The following is a 20146-nucleotide window of genomic DNA, read 5'->3' as shown; positions in this document are numbered from 1 at the left end:
ACAAGACAGAAAACCAGAGACTTCAAAATAAAACAGGAAACAGAGCACAAAACAGACCACCAAAATAAGACAAGACACCAAAACCATAACACATAAATAAATTATTAAAATGTGTCTGTGTGTGTGTGTGTGTGTGTGTGTGTGTGTGTGTGTGTGTCTGTCTGTGTGTGTGTGTTTCTGTGCAGATCTTTGTTCATGTTTCAAAATGTGGTGGTCATAGTGTGCACGGTGAGTGTGCACGGTAAGAGTGCACGGTGTGTTATCAGCGTGTTGACGTGTCACACACAGACTCAGCTGCTGACTGCCATTTTCCTCACAACTTTTAAACTGAATTATAGTGTGAAGCAAAAGCCCCACGGTGTACAGAGATATGTAGAGAGAGAGGGAAGAGTTTAGATCTCACACCTGCAGAAAGAAAGACATCATGGCACCTGATTCAGATTAATAATGATCATAATAGTTTAATATTTCACAAAAAAACTCAGGAGAATGAGAAACTATAAAGATATACATAATGTACATTTGAAGTGAAATTAGGAGGAGGGTCGATTTATTTCTCTTCCAGCTCAGTGCTTCCCTTACTTTTCCACATGAAGACCCCTAAATGGACAAAAGTAGATGACAGACCCTCATATATGATAACATTTTGTCACAGGGTCCTGCAGGAGTTTTGGAGTTTCAGATGTTTTATTACAGAAAGTGTATGAAACCCATGATTAAGTGTCTGACAACATTATGGAACAGATCCCTACAGAAATAGAGCTTTTAGTTAAAGATTAAGATCCTTTTAGTTTAACATGAAACAGCCCCGAAAACACCATCACCAAACCCACCAGACTCCATGTAAATAATCAGGACTTTTAGCGTGTATAGAGCCAGCATATTTCCACCAGACTCCATGTAAATAATCAGGACTTTTAGCGTGTATAGAGCCAGCATATTTCCACCAGACTCCATGTAAATAATCAGGACTTTTAGCGTATATAGAGCCAGCATATTTCCACCAGACTCCATATAAATAATCATCATATTTCCACATGTAAATGGGTGAATTATGACTTTATTTCAACCAAACCAGAGTGGTGATTGTTGGAACAGGGGAAAGATGAACCAAGATGGCTTTTGATAGTTTTATTTATAGTTTGTCCACTTTGAATGAAGTGTGTTTTTACGATGATAAAATCATGCATTTTATTAATTTGCACTGTCCCCTTTTATATAATCTAAACTGTAATTATGTTTCATCTTTAAAATAAGAACACAAACAGTCTGTGAGTTTACGAGTTTTTATTATCACTCATTCAGTTGGATGGTTCGTTTCCTCGGAGCGTTTAGTTGGCAGCGAGGATCTGGTCAACCCAGCTGCTGAGCTCAGTGACACGGGCGTAGACGGCGGGGGTGGAAGTGGAGCACCTGCTGCTTCCCCAGGACACGATACCGACCAGAGTCCAGGCATTGTCCTTCTGACAGACCAGAGGGCCGCCAGAGTCTCCCTGTGGAAGAAACAACACATCAGCATACCTGTCAAGTATCCCGTTTTGGCCGGGAAAGTCCCGTATTTTACCCTTCTTTCCCGCCGTCCTCCCGTATTAGTATTTTCCCGTAAATCTCCCGTATTTTAACCTGCGTTATTAAAAAATAATATTACCCCGGGGCCGAGCGGAGTAAAAAAAAAGAAAAAAAACATTCACAATCTGAGCTCTGTCACTAGCCTCGCGATAACTGCCACGTGCAGTAGCCTACTACAGGCCTACTGTAGGTGGCAGTTGTCGCGAGGTTAGTGTGTGAGATCAGATGATGAGTGACAACGGGGAAAAAAAGAAGAAAAAAAACAGAGACGGATGATGGATGCTACGACAGAGACGGTGCGCTGCCAAAACTTATGCAGGCTTTACTATGCATTCCCCATAGCAATGCAAGTTCAGAAAGGGTGTTTAGCATGGTACGAAAGATTGTTACAGAGAATAGGATGATGTTACTCTCATGTAAAATTAACCACTCTGGCCCAGCCCACAAATACACTCCTTCCAAAACAGTCTTAAAGAATGCAAAGTCTGCAACAAATTTGTACAATAACTCACTAAAGAAAAGTTGTGTGAAATTAAAAGAAAAACTGTAAAAGAAAAGCAATATGAAATGAAAAGAATGTGAGGAATGAAAATAAAATGTAAATGTAAAGACAAGCAATGTTATAAATTGTAAATGTTTTCAGCATTCTGCATCAAGTGGTGATTTTAGCTTTCTTGTTGGGGTGGTGGGACTGCTCGAGGTGGGCACTGGAAAATGTCCCTTATTTTCAAATCCAAAACTTGACAGGTATGCACATCAGTTAAAACAGAACCACAGAGTCAGTGTGTTCACGGTTGATCTTTGTTAAAACAACAACAACTTGGAACACAGGGAGAACATGGAGGACTTTTCAGCACTGCTTTTTTCATATATTATGCCTCATGGAGAAGTCCTCAGTAGGTTTAAAGGTTTAAAGCTGCTGTTGGTTTTGGCACTGTTGCTTCCAACTACTCCCTTCTATGTATTGGTGATTTATATTGGTTGAATGTGCCGCTAAACACTGTTACAGTCAGTCTTAGGTTGCAAAAACTGTTTTTTCTGCTTGGGCGGAGATGTGTTACTAAAGGAGATTTCTAGCTCTGTTAACCGGGAGGAGAACTGAGTTTAGCCAGGTTAAGGTGTTTACACGGCAGCTGAGATACCAGGTTATTGCCGGGTATAATTGTGTTTTAAACCTGCATGTAAACGCAATGACAGGTAGGTGTGTGGGCGGGGCCTCACCATGCAGGAAGTAGCTCCGGCTCCTCCGGCACAGATCATCACGTTGGAGATTTGGCTGCCCCAGTGGCTCTTGCACTGCTCGTTGGACAGCAGCGGCAGGGCGGCCTGCTGCAGCATGTTGGGAGTACTGGGAGCTGTGGAGAGACAACATACAACACTCAACACACACTTCCTGCTCCCCTTTCATAGTAAAAGCTCTCATTTTAAAAGCAGTGAAATCTAGTATTTTAGGCTAAAAGTCATATAAACACACAGTGTAATTTTTACTCACTCAAATTGTATGTCTTGTGTTTGTCATTTATGTGGACTATAATGTCACTTCCTGCTCCCCTTTCACAGTAAAAGCACTATTTCTAAAAGTAGTGTATCACTTCAGACCCAAAAGAGATATATTTTGGGATATTTAGTTTTTTTCCGGGAAATATATTAGAGTGTCATCAGCGTATGCTTAGATTTGTATAAAAACACATTTTACTGAAAGTTTGACTCATTCTCATAAATATGTCTAACAAAGGTCTGACTTTAAACTTTACAAATTGAAATCTAACAGCATTACTTTCCGATGGGAGTCTGCACAAGATGGCAACAAAGGCAGGCGTCTCTAACGACCTAAAGATATGTGATAGCTGAAGTTAGTTTCTGATGCGGTATATAATCCACTTTCCACTAATGTTAGTTTTGGTATTGTATTTGTCGACCAACATTGCTAAGCTAGCTTTAGCTCAATTGCAAATCTGAGTTTTTTGTCAACTTCTGCAACTAATCAAAACACCAACAGTTTGCTATAAATAATGAGTCAGTAAGATGCAGTGAATGTTTGGGTTTCAGGAGGAGTTAACAACTTTCTACATCACCTCTAAAGATCAAAAGATATCTAAACCTATAACTATTAACATCCCAGCTTCTTATACAATTACCTTAGTTCATGAAAAAATATAGTATTTACTGACCAACAGCTGCAAATCTGAATGTATTCTGAACTTTTACAACTGGTAAAAACACCAACAGTTAGCAATAAATAATGAGTTAATAAGATGCAGTTACTGTTTGGGTTTTAGGGTGTTTTGGGGGTCTCACCGTTGTAGCGGGTCAGACCCCAGCCAGTGGTGATGCAGGTCATGCCGGCGGGGAAGTTATCAGCAGACGCGGCGATGCAGACGGGGGAAACATTGGTCCCGAGGCGGGCGGGGGTCGCCAGCTTGATGAGGGAGATGTCGTTGTTGATGGTGCGGGGGTTCCACTGGGGATGGGTGAACACCTGGGGTTAGGTTACTTTATCTGAACCCGTAGGTGAATGTGTTGCACAGTTAAAAAGTGCAATGCATCCATAACACACAGTTTCAGACACCAGTGTCTGTCTGTCTGTCTGTCTGTCTATCTATCCATCCATCTATCCATCCATCTATCTATCCATCTATCTGTCTATCTATCCATCTATCCATCTATCCATCCATCTGTACCACAGATAGATTTGATGTGATTGATTAAGTTTCTGTTCTTTACAGAGCAACTTCCAAACCATGACACCAAAGAGAAAGATTAATTGATTCAATAAAAGCACGATAACCATTCTGAAAGCTGATTGGCTGACGGGGAGTTCTGACCTTGGCGGGCTTCAGGATCTGGACATCCTCATTGGAGCCGGAGCCCTTGTTATGTTCCCCAGCGATCACACGGTGGTACGTCCTGAAACAGGAACAGCCAGTTCAGTAAACAGTCGAATGGTAAATTTCTACAGCAGAAAAGTAGAACTACGAGGTTCAGCAAATCATTTGTTCCTATAGTACGGTGGCCGGGAAGTGCAATGCAACATTACAAAGAATGAAACACTTTTACAAAGCTCGAGACAAATTTACATTTTGGAAAACAAATTTACATTTTGGAAAACAAATGTACATTTTGGAAAACAAAATAACATTTTAGAAAACAAATTTACATTTTGGAAAACAAATTTACATTTTGGAAAACAAATTTACATTTTGGAAAAAAAAATAACATTTTAGAAAACAAATTTACATTTTAGAAAACAAATTAACATTTTGGAAAACAAAATAACATTTTAGAAAACAAATTTACATTTTCGAAAACAAATTTACATTTTAGAAAACAAATTAACAAGATGCAAAACACTTTTACCAGTCCCGAAACAAATTTACAAATGACAGATTCTTCACGGAAAGGGAATGTACCACATACCGGAAGTGATGAGGTGTTGTTGGTGAGCGCAGTCAATTTGTGTTGTTGTGAGTGAGTATATGGCGTGAATGAAGTTTATGGTGACTTTACGTGTGGTCGGTGTTTGGAGTTTTTATATGACGCGGACCTGACGGAAACATTGGAAAAACAGGGAACGTATCGACAGCCGCGGCCGGATCGAAGCTACAGCAGGGGGCAGCTGAGTCCGTCTGCAGCTGCAGGACCTGGAGCTCACTGCCCATTCCTGGGAGCCAAAACCGACACCACGCAGCTGGAGACCCAGGCCGTATTGCTGGGCCCGCTGGAGGGAAGGGAAGCCCGGGAGAATCAGATCCAGGACTAAACCGGAGCGGACTGTCACAGCCTGCTGAAGTTTAAATCACAGGTTTCCTAAAGGGAGTCTGGCGGGACGCTCCGACTGTGGAGCCAACAGAAACACGACTTAAAATCTCGTTAAATAAATAAATACATGCAGAAATAAATGAATCATTAGTGTTTAAACTTCACTTTGAAGCAGAACCTCTTAGTTCAGAAGGGTGAAGTTTCCGTTTGTACTCATCTGTGAACTGATTATAATAAATATTCTTTGTATTAACACATTAATTAGTCTCTTTGTCTTTTGTTTAAAAAAACTAGAACATCGCATGAGATTTTGACGATTTATAGTGATTTTATTTCCGTTAGACCTTTGCCTACATTGACGCTGATGCATTAAGCGACGCCCATAGACAGTATATAAGGGAGTGCCTCCCCTGTTCCAAGATGCGCGCTCTATTGACGCGATTCGATCCATAACTGCCGTAGTCAAGGCGACATGTATACAACACCTCATCACTTCCGGTATGTGGTACATTCCCTTTCCGTGAAGAATCTGTCATTTGTAAATTTGTTTCGGGACTGGTAAAAGTGTTTTGCATCTTGTTAATTTGTTTTCTAAAATGTAAATTTGTTTTCGAAAATGTAAATTTGTTTTCGAAAATGTTATTTTGTTTTCCAAAATGTAAATTTGTTTTCTAAAATGTAAATTTGTTTTCTAAAATGTTATTTTGTTTTCCAAAATGTAAATTTGTTTTCTAAAATGTAAATTTGTTTTCGAAAATGTTATTTTGTTTTCCAAAATGTAAATTTGTTTTCTAAAATGTTATTTTGTTTTCCAAAATGTAAATTTGTTTTCTAAAATGTTATTTTGTTTTCCAAAATGTAAATTTGTTTTCGAAAATGTTATTTTGTTTTCCAAAATGTAAATTTGTTTTCCAAAATGTAAAAGTGTTTCATTCTTTGTAATGTTGCATTGCACTTCCCGGCCACCGTACTATAGCGATCAGACTGCACAATTAAAAACTCAAACTGTCTCTATCATTTAAAGAGACACAACAAACCCCCCAAGAGCAAGCGTTAGAGACAGCAGCGAGGAAACACTTTTCTTTTTTCTTCAGGTCAAGAATTGCTTATTGCTTGTCAGAACCTCCTCTTATGATTGGGTTGTATACTGTTTTGTCCATACTGACACAAGAATGTCCCCTGTCGGCATGTTAAAGTTTCCTTTGACTATTTCCTCACGTTTGTTTGATTAAAACCTACAGAGAGCAGCTGTTTTAGTGGCTCGGAGCTGAGAGACAGACAGGAAGCCAGATAGGGAGTCAGACAGTGTTAAGAGATGAACACGTTGGTTTGAGTCTAAACTTACAGAATAATATGGTCTACGCCTTAAACATTTTTTAAAAAAGAGCTTGATTATAGTGGGTTATTATCTGAAACCCTAACAGTTAAAGATTTAGAGACAGAGTGATGTCGTGTTGAACTGACATGACGTTGCAGTGAGCGGCCGTCACCACCCAGTTCTCGTTGATCAGAGAGCCGCCACAGAAGTGGAAGCCATTGGATTGCTGCGAGGAAAAAACAGACTGAACTCAGACACCGAGCAACATGAAGACAAGATACAAACAGTGAGACGAAAGAAGAAACTCACCTGCAGAGACACTTGCCAGGGCCAGGAGTGAGGCACCGCCTCCTCACCGTTAACGATGCGGGCGTAGCCGGACACCTGGGGGGTGATAGCCGGCACGCCGCAACCTGAGAGGCAACAGGAGACACATGGTCACATGACAGTTAAGTTTAGCATCTCTACAGTTAAATTTAGGGTTAGGTGAAACTGAAATGTTACATAGCTTAAATGGAGAATGTAAGATTCACTTTTGTGATTAAATAATGATAAATGGAAGCTAAAGCTACATCTCCACCGCTACGTTTTGGTTTTTAAGCATTTGAGCTTTGAGCCAAAAGTGTTTTCAACTCCAGTAGAAGAACTAATCATGCCAGTGCAGGGGCAATGAGAGGGAGAAACGCCAGAGTAGGGGGAATGAGAGGGGGAAATGCCAGAGTAGGGGAAATGAGAGGGAGAAACGCCAGAGCAGTGGGAATGAGAGGGGGAAACGCTAGAGTAGGAGGAATGAGAGGGGGAAATGCCAGAGCAGGGGGAATGAGAGGGGGAAATGTAGCAGAAGATATTCCTTTTTAACCAAAACGTAGCAGTGGAGATGTAGCTGAAAAATGTTAAACAGTTATTTATTTCCATATTACTTTTTGTCAAAGGAGCCGCTGGAGAGACGCAGGTTAAGGAGCCCTGCACTAAAATATAAATGAATGAATTTAGTTCTCTAGATTTAATTTCTAAAAGATTCAAGAGTTTGTCTCACTGTAAGCGGCGCTGACGAAGGCGAGGCAGGAGACGATCCAGAGAAAGGCCATGGTGACGATGATGAAGAGGGTGATGAAGTGTTGAACACAGAGCTGCTCTTTTATCCCTGAACCCTTCTGGCCTTCAGCCAATCACAGCGCTTGCTGGTCCGTCCGGCTCAGCACTCAGCTGGCGGCATTCACACGGCTCAAACGCCCCAAACTGCCACTCTCTGATTGGCTGCTGACAACTCAGAACGTCAGCACATTTTGTTTCCATCCAAACTAAACTTTATTTCACTTCAGATCCCTGAAGCCTGTGTCAGTTTTGCATCAAAGTTATTTCATGAAATGAAAACGTACATTTAATGGACTCCTGTGTTGTTTTCTCGGTTTATTATAAAAACAGAAATGCTCTGCTGTCTAAAACATTTGACTTGGAAACGAAAAGATCATTCTTTAAAACTGTCTGTAAAGATGCTGATTACTTAGATTTCTCTGCACGTTATATTTTGTTTCATATGAAACTTTTGAACACTATCTAAAATGTACTGGTGGTTTACATTTTACCTTTGGTTTGTATAGAAGCCCTTACAGGTTTCTACTCTGTCACGACCTGGCTCAAAGGCATGACAAAAAAGGGGGAGACACATGTTTGTTCAGTTAAACCAAATTTATTAAAGTAACAAAGATAAACGTGAAATCAGTTAATCAGTAATGTGTGAAATGTATGGATGTCTGTAAATGTATCAAAGCTAGAACACAAATATAACTAAACCCAAAATCCAAACAAACCAAGTGCCTTGAGGAGGGAGAGCGAATGACTTCCCAAACACTCCTACTTGTAGACAGGCGAGCAATCAGGTGAACCTGGTGTCAATCAGTCCTCATTAGCCAATCCCCAGCAACCAAAGGGACTTAATAGGCCTAGGAGCCGTCACACCCCCCTCCTCAAGAACAAGGTCCCACCATGACCTTGAAAAAAAAAAAAAAAAAAAAAAACTGTTAAATATAATAAACACATTTTATATTAAACACCAGACCAAGTTCAAGTTCATTTATTTATATAGCACATTTAAACAGCCGCTAGACAGACCAAAGTGCTTTACAGAGCTAGCATAAAAAAACATAAAATAACATAAAACCAGCAAGACAAAGCATAAAACACAAAATAAAAACAACAAGGCTAAGAGCAACCTTAAAACACTGACTCAAATATACAAAAGAAGGACCAATAAAAGAGGAAATCAATATGCTAATGAGAATAAGTAGGTTTTTACCGACGACTTGAAGATAGCAAGGTTGGGGGCTGTTCTGATCTCTAAAGGCAGGGTGTTCCACAGACGAGGCCCTGCCACCGCAAAAGCGCGCTTCCCTCTCTGCTTTAGTCTGGCACGAGGGGCTACCAGCAGAACCTGGTCGTGAGATCTTAGGCTTCTGGTAGGAGTGTACGGATGGATAAGTTCAGATAGGCAGTCGGGAGCTAAGTTATGTAAAGATTTGAAGACAAAGAGCAGGATTTTGAAATCTATTCTGTTGAACGGGCAACCAGTGTAGAGATTTGAGAGTAGGGGTGATATGGTCATATTTGCGACAGTTAAAGATAAGTCTGGCCGCAGCATTTTGAAATAACTGAAGACGGGCAATTTGAGAGCTAGATATACCACAGTAGAGTGACTTGCAGTAATCTAGCCGGCACGTGATGAAGGCATGAACCGTCATTTCCAGAGTTCTCGCGGTGAGAAAGCCTTTGATTTTAGACAATATTCCAAGTTGGAAAAAAACGGAGCTGATTACCGATGAAATATGTTTATCAAATTTTAAGGACTTGTCCACAAGAACACCCAGGTTCCGCACTCCTACGGATTTAAAAGCAGAAAGACTCCCCAAGTCTAGGCTTGTACACTGGGACCTTTCACTCGGGCTAAAAACAATGACCTCGGTCTTATCATCATTTAAATAGAGGAAATTTTGAGCCAGCCATGCCTTCACCTCCTCTAAGCATAGCAGGAGAGAGTTTAACGCGGCTGGGTTATTTCTACTGATTGGCATGTAAATTTGAGTGTCGTCCGCGTAAAAATGAAATGATACATCATATTTCCTTAAAATGGTGCCCAAGGGCAGCATATAAAGAGAAAATAGAGAGGGAGCCAGAATGGAGCCCTGTGGAAGACCACAGGACAAAGGTGCCATAGAGCTGGAGAAGTTGCCCATCTTTACTGAGAACCTTCTATCAGAAAGGTAAGACTGGAACCAATTCAGAACTGAGGCTTTGAGGCCTACCCAGGTCTCAAGTCTAGCTAACAGAGTAGGGTGGTCAGTGGTGTCAAAAGCTGCCGAAAGATCTAGAAGAACTAGAACAACCGTATCTCCAGAATCAGTAGAAATGTAAACATCATTTAGCACTCGCAGGAGAGCCAACTCAGTGCTGTGTGCAGTCCTAAACCCAGATTGAAAAACCTCATATATACAGTTGTTAGACAAGAAGCGTTGAAGTTGATCCAACACAATTTTCTCCAACAATTTAGAAATAAAAGGTAAGACTGAGATGGGACGGTAATTATTTAAAACAAAGGGATCCAGTGAAGGCTTCTTGAGTAGGGGAGTGACCGTAGCCACTTTGAAATCGGCTGGAACCACATCAACATTATCTCTAAAACCATCCAATCAAGTACACTATCCAAAAAAAACAGTGGCCATAAATCCAAGGAAGCACTGGAACATTTCATGAAACAAGAAAATGATAGGCAGTCCTGACACACAATGGCGCACGTGACAGGGCATCTGCCACCACATTGTCCCTAATACGAAGCATTCTTTCCCTTCTCCTTCCTGGGTTACCGGTCGCTTGCATCTCGGAAGACGAGACTGCACACACTGCCCTCCCCAGTTCAGGGACCTCTGGCGTTCCTGAAACTAAAGCAGACAAATGCATTTGTATTGGCTGTAGGGGTACACAGTTTGGTCCTACATCATCAGGCCACATACAACCCCCTACCAGGTCATTTCCCAAAATAACATCAATCCATTCAACTGGTAGTTCTGCACAAACACCCACATCTACCTCCCCTTGTACCAATCCACAAGACAGATGCACTTTGTGCACAGACACAAACATAGTCCGCAGGCCCAACCCCCGAACAGGAACACAGCTACCTGTGTCTGATATGGGAGAAAAGGGCAAAATCTTTCTCCTCACAAAGCTTTGCGAAGCTCCTGAGTCCCTCAAAATTTTTATTAGAACTTCCTCATCACTACCAAGCAGCTTTACAAAGCCAAGATACAGACAAATGGAGCGTAACACAAATCAATCTCCGAAGTATATACTGGCTTAACCTGCATCTGATATGGAGACACCAATCCTGCACCAACACCAGGTGTAAGACTCCGAACAGGGGCAGCCAAACCAACCGACTTAACAGTGTACATCTTACTCTTCTCTTGTAAGAGAGGACACTCTTTCTTCCAATGACCTAGTTGATGGCAATAATTACAGTCTGGTCACTTTTTCCCCTAGAATGGTGTTCCAATTTTGGTGACATAAACTCTGCCCTGGGAAAGTGTTCATTGTTGCCCCACTCACCAAAGAAACGCCTGTGTGTCAACACATATTCATCGGCCAGCACTGCAGCCTCACTCGGACACTTGACCTTGTGTTCATTAACATAGGTCGCAACATAGTCAGGCACAGACTTTTTAAACTGCTCTTGAACCACTAAATCACATAACTCATCAAATGTAACACCAGAAGAAGAGCACCAACGATTAAAATGCAATTTCAAATCCCTGGAACTCAACATGTGTTTGTTCACCAGTCTGTTTGCAGCCCCTGAAGCGTTGCCGATATGCCTCAGGAACAAGCTCCTATGACTTTAAGACTGCTGCTTTCACCGTTTTGTGCTATTTACAGGCTTCAGAAGACAAAGCTGAGTAAGCCTGCTGTGCCTTACCACTAAAAACACACTGTAACACAGTTCGCTCCTCATCCTGCCAGTCTCTCGAATCTGCAATTTGCTCAAACAAACTGAAGAAAATCTCTACATCACATTCACTAAACTGTGGCAACAACCTCAAATTACTTGCCACATCAAAACATGAACGAGGAGATTCCAAATTTAAAGCTGATGCAGAAATTTTTCCCTCTTTCAGCAATGTCAATTTCTGAACTTCCAAATGAAATTTCAGTTGTTCCCTTCTGAACTTGATTTTCTCCAATTCTTGGACTTGGGGTCAACATCAATAGAGTAATGCTGAGCAATTTTCTCACGCTGCTCCTTGTTACATTGTTCCAGCAACCCATCAGATGGACCCTGAATGAAATTTTCAACAATATTAGACATAAACAAATGAAACAAACTTAATACTCAATGTGAAGCATACACGCTAAAAGTGGTGATTATTTACATGGAGTCTGGTGGAAATATGCTGGCTCTATACACGCTAAAAGTCCTGATTATTTACATGGAGTCTGGTGGGTTTGGTGATGGTGATTTCGGGGCTGTTTCCTGTTAAAATAAAGAATCTTAATCTTTAACTAAAAGCTCTATTTCTGTAGGGATCCGTTCAATAATGTTGTCAGACACTTAATCATGGGTTTCATACACTTTCTGTAATAAAACATCTGAAACTCCAAAACTCCTGCAGGACCCTGGGACAAAATGTTATCATAATATATAATGAGGGTCTGTCGTCTACTTTTGTCCATTTAGGGGTCTTCATGTGGAAAAGTAAGGGAAGCACTGAGCTGGAAGAGAAATAAATCGACCCTCCTCCTAATTTCACTTCAAATGTACATTATGTATATCTTTATAGTTTCTCATTCTCCTGCATTTTTTAATGAAATATTAAACTATTATGATCATTATTAATCTGAATCAGGTGCCATGATGTCTTTCTTTCTGCAGGTGTGAGATCTAAACTCTTCCCTCTCTTTCTACATATCTCTGTACACCGTGGGGCTTTTGCTTCACACTATAATTCAGTTTAAAAGTTGTGAGGAAAACGGCAGTCAGCAGCTGAGTCTGTGTGTGACACGTCAACACGCTGATAACACACCGTGCACTCTTACCGTGCACACTCACCGTGCACACTCAGCACACTGAAAACATGTTGAAACATGAACAAAGATCTGCACAGAAACACACACACATACACACACACACACACACACACACTGAGATAGACAAACACACACACACACACACACACACAAACACACACACACACACACACACTGAGATATCATATTTTTTTATTGAAGCGAGTTCAGCAGAAACAGTAGCTTCCTTGTATGTAACACAACTGTGAACTAAAAAGCTCAGATGAATAATTTTATGACTAATATTGTGGACATTGATGCCTACCAAGATTCTTAGCCATATTTTTACAGTCTTAGGTGGGCCATTGATCTGTAAGACTGACAACACAAAAGACATTTTCCCTTCTCGCAATAAAAGCCAGATTCAAGGTATCATGGAGATGACTCATCCTGTTCTCATGAAAAATTTGTGCATATAGCTTTGAAAAGTAAAGCGCTGTCATCTGCATTTATTGTACGTATTTATTACTGTCAGCACCATAATTAAATAAAAACAGACTTTCACCCAGGAAATGGGAGTTCATGTCCCGGAAGAAGAAAGGAGGAAGAACCTTGGAAACATTGGTGAAGCTTTTCAATGCTGCAGAAACCTCCGTGATTTCAACTGCTGTAAAGTCACTGCGGTGCATTTACAGTAAGGACATCAGGACGCCACAGTGTTGGAAGCTGTTAAAAGAGAAGCAAACAGCGAGTCTGGTCTTTGTTTCAACACTTCTGGATGATCAAACTCTGCGACCTGCAGGACAACAGACAAAAACAGAGACAGACACATAGACACAGACACAGACAGACAGACTGTTACAGAGACATCTTTCTTTTAAAAGCCCAGAGTAAACTGTACTGAAAGATCTGCACTTAACACGTCACTGAGTTTTAAGGATGAATCGTGCAGTGTATGTCTTGTTTGTATGGTATGCCTGTATTTTCTGTTTTTACTTTCTTAAAAAAACTAAACCTACCTCTTTTATATATTTTTATGATCCTTTAGAGGCTCTTTTATATATCTTTATTCACTTGTTTTACACTTTTGTTGATGTTTTGGACTGAAAGGAATGCATCCAATTTAGTTGTACACGTACAATGACAATTACGATATGTTCTGTTCTATTTCACTGTTACAAAGACAGTAGTCTATATCCTCAACAGTCCACTTCAGGGATTGCTCCATGGTTAACTTTAAGTATTGACGGCCACGAAGCTTAAACTTTGGCTCGTTTTGAAGGTTATGTAACCGTTAGTTAACATCTAGCCAATGAGAGCCTGGCTATCAGCATCCTTTGCCCAGTGCAACTGGGTGAGTTCATGAATAGTAATGAGCTCAAACAACACACTGGTCAGACTGACCAGCTGTTGTAATTGGTCTGATTTCTCCTCTTATTTCTGTTCAGTGGCTAGAGCTGACAGAGGAGGTAGCAGTTCATTTTCACATTCACCACATAACACAAACACATATATGGGCCTAACAGATTAAAAACAATACATGTAAAAACGGTTTTGCGTAGCAGGGCATCTTTAATTATTAAAGAAATGCCAATAAACCAGAGCACATTTTTCTCCCATCAATGAATGCTGTGTGGACTAGCCAGACCTTCCTCCGCTGCACTGTGGAGGAGGGTCTGCCAATGCAAGACTACAAAGACAGAAACATCTGTAACATCTGTAAAATCTGTACCATCCGACTCTGAGGGACTCACCTGTCCGTGGTTAAGGACGAGGATGCGGTCGGCCTGCAGCACCGTGTGGATGCTAAAAAAAACTAAACCTACCTCTATTTTATATTTTTAAGATCCTTTAGAGGCTCTTTTATATATCTTTATTCACTTGTTTTACAATTTTGCTGATGTTTTGGACTGAAAGGAATGCATCCAATTTAGTTGTAAACGTACAATGACAATTAAGATATGTTCTGTTCTATTCCACTGTTACAAAGACAGTAGTCTATATCCTCGACAGTCCACTTCCGGGATTGCTCCATTGATGCCAGATGTCCCTCTTACGGCCAGATGTCCGTCCCCTTCCTCTGTCTTTGTGTTGGCGTTCTAACCTCTGGTTGATTTGTGAGCACTATGGTTAACTGCTTCTCAGATCTCTGCAGGGTAAATCCAGACAGCTAGCTAGACTATCTGTCCAATCTGAGTTTTCTGTTGCACGACTAAAACTACTTTTGAACGTACACATGTTCCACCAAACCAAGTTCCTTCCTGAGACTATTTAGCAGAGGCACCGTGGCTCCGTCCTGAGCTTAACACCGCACAAGATGATTGTGATTGGTTTAAAGGTGCCCTGCCACATGTGTTTCATTACTTTGTGGTAATGTTTGAAGTTGTACCATGGACTCTCTAACATTTTTTGTGTAAAAAATGCCTTGGTTACCTTGTTTCAAGCCATTCTAGCGTGGTATAGGAAGCCTGCAGGAAGATTCAGCTCGATTTGTGCCAGTTCTCATTAATATTCAACGAGCTAAGCTGCTTGACTCTGATTGGCTAACAGCTAGCCAATGAGAGCCTGGCTATCAGCATCCTTTACCCAGCGCAATTGGGCGAACTCATGAATAGTAATGAGCTGATTTCTCTGCTTTTTTTTCTGTTCAGTGGCTAGAGCTGACAGAGGAGGTAGCAGTTCATTTTCACATTCACCACATAACACAAACACATATATGGGCCTAACAGATTAAAAAAATACATGTAAAAACGGTTTTGCGTAGCAGGGCATCTTTAATTATTAAAGAAATGCCAATAAACCAGAGCACATTTTTCTCCCATCAAGGAATGCTGTGTGGACTAGCCAGACCTTCCTCCGCTGCACTGTGCAGGAGGGTCTGCCAATGCAAGACTTCAAAGACAGAAACATCTGTAACATCTGTACCATCCGACTCTGAGGGACTCACCTGTCCGTGGTTAAGGACGAGGATGCGGTCGGCCTGCAGCACCGTGTGGATGCGGTGAGCGATGGTGAGCACCGTGCTGCGCCTGAACGCCTCTCTGATGGTGATCTGGATCAGAGCATCGGTCTCTGCATCGATAGACGCTGTCGCCTCGTCCAATAGGATGATCTGAGGGACAGACAGGTAAACAGTTAGTTAGACAGATGGCCGACAGACTGGTAAACAGAAAGGTAAACAGACAGACAGACAGACAGACTGGTAAACAGACAGACAGACAGACAGACAGACCGACCTTGGAGTTTTGTAGCAGTGCTCGGCTCAGACTGATCAGCTGTCTCTGTCCTACAGAAAAATTTCCTCTGTTTTATTTGCGTTCTAATAGTCATTTGCACGTAACACAGTCGAGCCGGATGCCCCTGATTTACATAAAATAGCCTGGATTCAACTTTATGTAAATCAGGAGCGTGCAACTCAATTCCCCATCTCTCTAAACTCGCCACAACGCTCCTAGAACGCACTGCCCGGCTGCTTACAGATACAGTGAACGAGAAGCGTACCATGTGACCATTCTTTTTAATGTAACTGGCGCCAAATTGCAAGTAAGGATGGGTTGAACAAACACATGATCTTCACTCAGGACACTGGGCTTTGTGTCCTGAGTGAGAGTTAAAGTCAACTGTGACATTTTGAAATAAACAACTTCAACTTTATTTGTGTACCCGAAGGGCGATTACGTGTGCAGCAAGTATAAACACATACAAGACACATAAATACATACAAGTTCTACACACAGTCCAACTGGAACACAACCGTAACAGTACGAGGACAAATAAATACCAGTACAAGGTGCATGGATAGCAGCGTCAAAGTAAACAAGGATTTTAGTCTGTTATGCAATGACGTCACATTATGTCCTCATTTTAGTAGTTTTACGTAAATCATTTTAAGCCTATCCCTGATGTTTTCCATACCCAAATTAAGTAATTTTGTTGCCTAAACTTCACTAGCTTCGTTTCACAACATCAACTGCGTGTTTAAAACTTAAATTATAAGGTTGTATGTGTTGGTTTGGGAGTCAAGATTGGAAATGACGCTGCCATTGGACAGGTACCATAATGATAATAATTATAACAGTATTATTAATAAATAACTGGATGACGTAACATACTGTGTCCTTCATGTAGGTCTTTTCCAGAGCTGCCCAGATCTCCTCATCACTGTGTCTGTTGAAAGGGTTTCAGCAGGAACTGATTATCGAACGTTTGTCTCTAAAGCCCAGTTCAGACCAAGGATTCACGATGAGACAAAACAGTTTGATAACATTGCAGGAAAAGTTGCAGCAATCTGAACCAGCCCGACTCAGCTCAACTGCAGTCCACAAATTCTGTGTGGTTCTGGTTATTCCTTGTGCATTGTTCATGTTTGTCCAAATCTAATTGAAGTTAAAGCTATAGTATTAGCCGAGCTTACCTGACAGTCCCGGTGAACAGCATGGGGTCCTGGGGGCTGATGGACAGTTTTGTGCGCAGATTAGACAGGCTGATGGATGTGATGTCCACTCCATCTATCAGGATGCTTCCTGCAGTCGGTTCAACCAGCCGGAACAAAGCCACAGCCAGAGACGACTTCCCTGTACACACAAGCATTTTCTCTGCAGCCTTTCATCACCTGACAACACCTGATCCAACCTTCAGGTGTGAACCATGTAGCTCCAACCTCCTCCCTAACTTCCCTGAGTATTTTGGAATCTTTTGGAGTTTTTAGGAAACTTTGTGAGTCTTTGTGAGTCTTCCAGAATATTTAGTAGTCTTTGGGAGTCTTTGGGGATCTTTGTTAGTTTTTTGGCATCATTGTGAGTCTTTGGGAATCTTTGTGAGTCTTAAATAATCACTGCAATGATTCTGAGTTTCTTGGTGATTGCCCAGCAGCAGACCAGGACACAGTGGAGGGACTATATGTTGCATCTGTCCTGAGTAAACCTCCATGTTTCCATGATTCAGCCTGCTGCCAACCAGCCGAGACAGACATTGAATGCCAACACATCAAATTTAGGATATGTTATATACAGTTTGTACACTCTTCTGTGGTTCTTTTAACACATGTTTATTCATTATAGTTGGACCCCAGCAGGGTGACACTATTGCACAGAAGTTCTTACCGGAGCCAGTCCTTCCCACAATGCCGATCTTCTCCCCGGCTCTGATGTGGGGCTGCAGCCCATTGAGGACAACAGGTAAGTTCTGTCTGTAGCACATCTTATAGTCCAGGAAGGTGATGACTCCATGCTGAGGCCAGTCCTCTGAGACAGGATCCACCTTCAGCTGTCCCTCCAACTCCTCCGAGCCCTAAATCACAACCAACACTTGGTGTCAAATCAGAGAGCAGACCAGCAACATCTCTGGGAAAGTGTGGAAGTCTTTAGGAATCTCTGGGAGTCTTTAGGAATATTTGGGAGTCTTTAGGAATCTTTGGAAGTCGTTAGGAATATTTGGGAGTCTTTACGAATCTTTGGGAGTCTTTAGGAATATTTGGGAGTCTTTAGGAATCTCTGGGAGTATTTAGGAATATTTGGGAGTCTTTAGGAATCTTTGTGAGTCTTTAGGAATCTCTGGGAGTCTTTAGGAATCTTTGGGAGTCTTTATGAATATTTGGGAGTCTTGAGGAATCTCAGGGAGTCTTTAGCAATCTCTGGGAGTCTTTAGGAATATTTGGGAGTTATTAGGATTCTATTATAAACTGACCGTGATGTACTCGAGCAGGCGCTCCACGGAGATGAACCTCGCTTCAACCGAAATCAGGGACATGATCAGATACTGAGAGTTTGCCGACAGCTGGAAACACAAACATTACAAACTACACATGGAGATGATGAGAGATACACACTTTATTACTTTTAAAACTCCTATGTTGAGATGAAATTCAGAGAGAGGGCTTTTAAGGGTGGGCTGTAGACGTCGTTGGAGATGAGGACGACCAGCAGAGCGACTATCAGCACCATGATGACATACAGAGTACCCATTATGTAAGAGATCCAATATAGGCCGTAGTTAAACAGTAAGAAGTGGTTAGCATTGATGTCAGAAAGGCTCTTAAACCTGCAACACAAACAGCATGAGTCAAAAACATCAGCCATCTCGCTCAGCAAGTTTATTTCGCTACTGAGAATTATTTAGACATAATAAATCATGGATAATTGAACTGAATGTGAGGATCTGCAGTAGTGCGTTTTCTTACATATGAGTCACAAACCTCCTCCAAAAGATGACAAAGGAATATGAAAATGAGCAAAGGAGTCGCCATAACAAAGGTTTACAGGTGTAGATGGAAGTCTTGTTGAATTATCAACTTCCTGCTTGTTTATTGGGATTTCTAAATATATAAAAATAGTGAATTTATGAATTCGGTAAAACAGAGAGTAAGGGAACCAACCAACACTTGGACAGACAGAAAAGGACTCAGTTCTTTTTTTGTTCACATTATTAATTTACTTGACAGAAGACTCAGTACTCTTTCTGATGGGGTCTCAGGGCTAAAATATAAAAAGGGCAAAGGGCAATACCTAGTTGAAGCGTGTTGTGGTCACAACCATTTGTTACAGAGGGGTCTGAGTCCCTTTGGAGTAAAAAATCCTGACTAATATTTTAGTTCTTTCCGAGGGCTGAAATGGAAGTGAACACTGAATTCAGTGAGTAAAAAAGAGCTGAGTTTCTCTGAGCTGTCTTTGAGTCTCACCGCTCTGTGTAGTTGCGCGTCTTGTCATAGGCGTGAATGGTGCCAAGCCCTTTAACGATGGAGGTGCACAGAGAGATGCAGGGAGAGCGACTGATGTCCTCCATCTTCTTCAACGTGCACACGTTTCTCAGGAACAGGCTGCAGGAAACAGTCTGTCTTTATTAGGGCTGTTGGAACGAATTCCAACTTAAATTAAAAAAATCAATACTATTCGAATGCTGAAATTACTATTTGAATATTGCTTTTTTATATATATATAAAAAAAAATTATATGCAGTCTTGCCTTTCTTGCCACCTTGGCCTACATGCATGTGAAAATGCAATGCTTTTGTTTCGTCTGATGAACAATAAGGTTTTTGAATCGTAACACAATTGTACAAGTTCCCTTATGTGGTATCATCATTACAATTACAATACCACGGAAATGGAGATCACCACTCCTGACAATTTGAGAAGCAATGTGTGGAAGGTGTTTTGATTTCAATCCATAAATGGAAAAAACACAAATAAGGAAGTGGCAAGCTGCAGAATATGCAACATCCAAATGAAATATCACTCCTCAACGAGCAACCTGAGGGCACACCTGACAACGTTACACCCTGACAAGCTAGGCAATCTGTCCGAGGATCCCCCGGTAAAACAGGCAAGAACTACTTCTTTTCTGCCTCTCTCCTCATCACAGGGCTTACCATCTACCCGCCAAAAGGCGATTATAGACAAACTGACACGGTTCATCTGTAAAGATATGAGACCGATCAACATCACGCAGG

General features: G+C 41.3%; 1 protein-coding gene and 1 pseudogene across 1 annotated transcript; both read right to left on the bottom strand.

Annotated features, from left to right (window-relative positions):
* Positions 1–1270: 1270 nt before the first annotated feature.
* Positions 1271–7752, bottom strand: LOC120556037 (chymotrypsin B-like). Its single transcript, XM_039795368.1, has 7 exons — positions 7683–7752; positions 6956–7059; positions 6793–6872; positions 4395–4476; positions 3868–4048; positions 2791–2924; positions 1271–1493 (listed from the first exon to the last, which is right to left on the bottom strand). The coding sequence occupies exons 1-7, from the start codon at positions 7732–7734 to the stop codon at positions 1332–1334; spliced, it is 795 nt and encodes a 264-aa protein (XP_039651302.1). The 5' UTR covers positions 7735–7752; the 3' UTR covers positions 1271–1331.
* A 5245-nt stretch (positions 7753–12997) lies between these two features.
* LOC120556542 overlaps positions 12998–20146 on the bottom strand; it is a 44531-nt pseudogene continuing 37382 nt past the window's right edge.

Source organism: Perca fluviatilis, chromosome 3, assembly GCF_010015445.1.
Source record: "Perca fluviatilis chromosome 3, GENO_Pfluv_1.0, whole genome shotgun sequence".
In the NCBI taxonomy this organism is placed as follows: Eukaryota; Metazoa; Chordata; class Actinopteri; order Perciformes; family Percidae; genus Perca; species Perca fluviatilis.
Note: the sequence above shows the minus strand (reverse complement) of the source record. Positions and strands in the feature narration are given on the sequence as shown.